The sequence below is a fragment of the Vigna radiata genome, chromosome 3, assembly GCF_000741045.1.
Source record: "Vigna radiata var. radiata cultivar VC1973A chromosome 3, Vradiata_ver6, whole genome shotgun sequence".
Taxonomy (NCBI): domain Eukaryota; kingdom Viridiplantae; phylum Streptophyta; class Magnoliopsida; order Fabales; family Fabaceae; genus Vigna; species Vigna radiata.
This window is the reverse complement of record NC_028353.1, coordinates 3,567,218-3,571,634: the sequence shown is the minus strand read 5'-3', so window position 1 is coordinate 3,571,634 and position 4,417 is coordinate 3,567,218. Positions and strand designations below refer to the sequence as shown.

The window sequence follows — 4,417 nt, the reverse complement described above, 5'->3', positions numbered from 1 at the left end:
CGACAAAAGAAATAGAAAACTTGTTAACATAAGAGGATGTACAGCGGAATAGCATTTCCAGAAACGAGGAATCACGTTTTGATTTTGTTTCTACAATTGAATTGCGTTGCAAGAATCTCCCAATAGAATATCTCCGAACATCATTCACAAGTTGTGTACAAGAACTGTAGAACAGTCAAATAAGCGCGTTATGAGGCACGTGTACGGAGAAGAAGCGTTTGTTTCTGTCAATACAAACGTGAAACAAAGTTATATTAAGATTTTGGTGTGCCAAACAATAATTAATTACTATCCCTGCTGCTGGGAGGATCCTGCCCTCCATGTGAAAGGTTGGTATGCCAGTACTTTCTTCAATAATGCATCATTTTTCTTTTTCTAATAATAATTATGAAAATGTTTTTCATTTTAATTACTGCACTGCAAACAATGTTGCCCTTTTCCGAGTACTTTTCAATTTCCATATGCACTGTCATCCAACTACTCTTCACAAGTTGATATTTTCCAAATGCTACATCTACCACACATTCACCACCCAAATGAATTTTCTTTTTTAGGGTGAAAAATTAATCTTTTTTTTTTTTTTTTGTTTTTGATTATAATATTTGACAGAGAAGGTTAAACCACTCATGTTCACATGCACCCCACCGGCAAAGTCTTCTCCTTTATATATAAAGGATCCTGCTTTTGCACATATAAATGTTTTTATATGTTGTGTGCTGCTCTACAAAAAATCTTTCCTTCCAATCATCTTCTGAAATTACATAGATTATAGTGCATCAAGGACTCTACAGCCTCTCAAAAGGGTATTTTTCTTTTCTTTTCTTTCTCTTCCTTTTCCAACCGAAACATTAGTTTTTTGTGTTATCGAATGAGCAATTACTGTTATTACATTTCCTTGTATCCATCCATGTCAATTTGTTTTCTGTTTGAAAAAACGATATGATTTTTATGCCTTTCTCTTCTCTAGTTTATTGTTTTGGTTTTCCTGAAGAAGTAATTTGGTGTTTTGTTGTATTTTGTCCATGATTTGTACCCAAAAGGCAAGCGACAGCCACACAAAAGTTATCTTGAATCAGAAACATGCTGCTAAGAAGCTCTTCAACGCCAGTTCTTGGATCCCTCCTTTCCAACTTCACAGATAGTCCTAACAACAGTATTCACTCAGAAAGCAGCCATGCAATTAAGCACTTTCCACCAACCAGCGTTCCCCAACATTATCACAGACTTCATGTCCCCCAAACTGGGTCCTTCACTCTCCCTTCCTTCTCATGTGGTTCTTCCCCGATCTCTCCCTCAATTGGTGAGCTTGAAAGGCAAAACAAAGGCTTTAGAAGAGTTCAATCTGATGGGAACTTGCAAGACTTAGCCTACTCCTGCAACAACGAAGACATATTGGAATTTTCAGACCCTTCAAAGAGGTTTCCAACGAGGAACAGATGCTTGGTGCTGGAGACAATTCCTTCTTTCTCGCTTGGTAAGCGCAACGGCTTGCGTCTAGAAGAGGAAGATGAAGAAATGGAAAGTGAGAGTGAAGAAGGGGAGGAGAAGGGGGGAGAGGGGTTGAGTGTGGTGAATGGTGTGATATTGAGTGAAGCTTGGAAAGCGAAAGATGGTGTTTGCAGAGTGAGTTTTGGTGAGCAGGAAGAGGTTGGTAGTGGTAAAGAAATGTATCTTGCAAAGGGGCTTGGGGTAGAGTGCTGCGGGGATGGCATAGGTGGCTGCATAGGGGGTGGTGGAGGTAGTAGTGATCACAATCCTTTGGATTCTGGAGGGAATGACGGCGATAGGCATGAGGTGGAGGAGTATTACAAGAAAATGGTGAAAGAAAATCCAGGGGATCCTTTGTTTCTGAGGAATTATGCTAATTTTTTGTATCAGGTGAGTTCTGTTTCCCTGTGTTTTCAAAACAAAATCTTCAAATTTTCAAAGGGGAAAGCTTAAATACAAATCACATATAAACAACTATGTCTAAGACTTTCACGCGTTTGAAGTCATGATAACCAATTTGTTGGGTCATAACAAGCTACTTTTGCAACTTCTTTCAGAGAATTTGGTTACATGGAAGTGAAAATCTAGTGTTGATTTCAATCTACTGCTAGGAAAACACCAAAACTCGGTCTTCTTAGTGGGTGTTTTGGTGATGATTTTTGTCTTTTTACAGTGCAAACAGGATCGTGAAGGAGCAGAGGAGTATTATTCCCGTGCCATACTGGCAGACCCAAATGATGGAGATGTTCTATCACAGTATGGGAAGCTGGTTTGGGAGGTACATCATGACCAAGAACGTGCATCCAGCTATTTTGAAAGAGCAGTTCAAGCCTCTCCTGAAGACAGGTATGTGAATGTGATGCTGTGGAGAACATGTTGTATGCTATGCTATTTCTTAGAGCTTTATGATTGTTTGAAATGCATTCTGACAAAAGTTTTTTTTTTTTTTATTTTTTTTATGATAACAGCCATGTACATGCAGCATATGCTAGTTTCCTTTGGGACGCAGAGGAAGAGGAAGATGGTAACAATGAAGCACAGTGTTTGCCGCCTCATTCTCATCAAGGAGCTATGGCTACCGCAGGTGCTTGAATTGGTGGAGTTGGAATGCAGAAGCGAGTGTCTTATGATCATGTGTTGAAATTCTTGTATTGAAGCCAATGTTGTAAGGGTTGGTTCTGTTCAGAAGGCTGCACATTCTATTAATAAGACAAATCTACGATCTCTAGCTTTGAGTTTGGTTCTTTTCCTTTGTCAGGAAACTAATTACTTAATCAACGTCTACTGATTGATAACACGTTTTATTCGGGACTAGTACTTGTATGTTTCATCAAAGGCACGGCACAGCTTAAGAAGGAGAACATAGATTAGATGAAGAAAAGGGCATGAACTGAGGAAACAACACATTAAGCCATTGTACTACAAATGTCAGAACATTGACGCTGGATGAAGAAAAAGGTTCTGGAAGACCTCAATCTGGCTGAGGAAATTTTAGGTGCAGAATATAGAGAATTATAGTCATGCTGTTAAGGGTCTTCTTGGCCTGAATATGGAAAGGAGAAGAAGGAATTTAATGCTGTTGCTGATCTTTAAATCATGATACCCACAGGAAATGAGCGCTACAAAGTTTTAAACTGGTTGTTAATACCACAGACCTGTTTAAACCAGACGATACATTTTATTTATAGAATATTATTGAACTTTATTTAGACGTAAAAGGAAAAAACTTTGCTTAGTTTTCAATCATTTTTAACATGTATATTAGTCCATATAAAAGCCTATAAAATTATAACAAAATATTCTGCCATATAAAACATGTAAAAGATGAGTGTTTATTTTATATAGTTATAACTTTCGATAAATTATTAATGTTTAAATATGTAAATATTACATTTTAAATTAAATAAAAAACGATCGAAAAGTCAAATACAAATGAAAAGTAATTCAAAAAATAGGAAAATGTTTGGAAGATATGGAAAACAGTATCATATTAGTAGTACCGGTTGTTAAGAAATGATATTCGATTATTTTATAGTTAAAAGTTATAAATCATAAATAAGTTTTTTAATAATCATGTTTCATTTTTTGTTATATTTGGTTGGTATAAGTTTTGAAATAAAAAACTAAGTAAATCGTGAATTAGTGAGAAAGTTTTAGTTTGAAAAATGTTATCTGGTAGGTAGGCAATAGAATTTGGGAAAAATAATTAAATGATTGATAGTGGCTTGTGCTTATATGGTAACGTCGGGTGAGACTTCTGTACCACTGGACGTAACTTTGGGATAAATTTCTGAATTTTTCTTTCTTTGGCATGAGAAAAAGAACCATATAAGTGATGTACTTCTCCTAATTTGGTTGAGCAAAAATCAGAAGAGATGTCATAAAGATGGTTTGGAAGAATGATATGATGCAGAATTTGGTGTGAGAAAGGATTAAGGTTCTTGGTCAAGTTAAGTTAAGATGGAAGGGGGTGATCTTTGATAATGTTCAGAGGGAGATTAGGTCAATTATTGAGAAAAGTGGTTAAAGGAGATTATTTGAGATGTTCTAATCTTAAACGACCTAAGATGAATAGTATAATACAAAATGACAACATAATATTATTCAAATTCAATACAAGAATGAAAAACACTTCTATTAAGTTAAGGATGTCTCTAATTGTGAAAATAAAACTTAAACTTAATTAACTTAGAGAACAAGGTGAAAATCTTTTCTTTTAAGAAGAGGACATATAACAAAAATTCTCCCTTAATTGGAGAAGATTTTTCATAAATAATGACTACATACCCTCACTCACACAAAGATGGGATGTACCACACACTTGATATTCTCTTAGGTCAAACAAGTTTTTGGACATCCACTTGGGTCAACATTGGTCCTTGGCCCTTTGTTAGCTTAAGTAGTCAAATATCTTATTCTACTTACTAAG

The 4,417-nt window shown here is 35.8% G+C and overlaps 1 protein-coding gene across 1 annotated transcript; it reads left to right on the top strand.

The window, feature by feature from the left end:
• The first annotated feature begins 645 nt into the window (after positions 1-645).
• On the top strand, positions 646-3,155 carry LOC106757959. The gene is made up of 4 exons (XM_014640828.2): positions 646-803; positions 1,041-1,878; positions 2,162-2,334; positions 2,457-3,155. Exons 2-4 carry the CDS (start codon positions 1,081-1,083, stop codon positions 2,578-2,580), a joined length of 1,095 nt encoding a protein of 364 aa, XP_014496314.1. The 5' UTR covers positions 646-803; positions 1,041-1,080; the 3' UTR covers positions 2,581-3,155.
• The last annotated feature ends 1,262 nt before the right edge of the window (positions 3,156-4,417 follow it).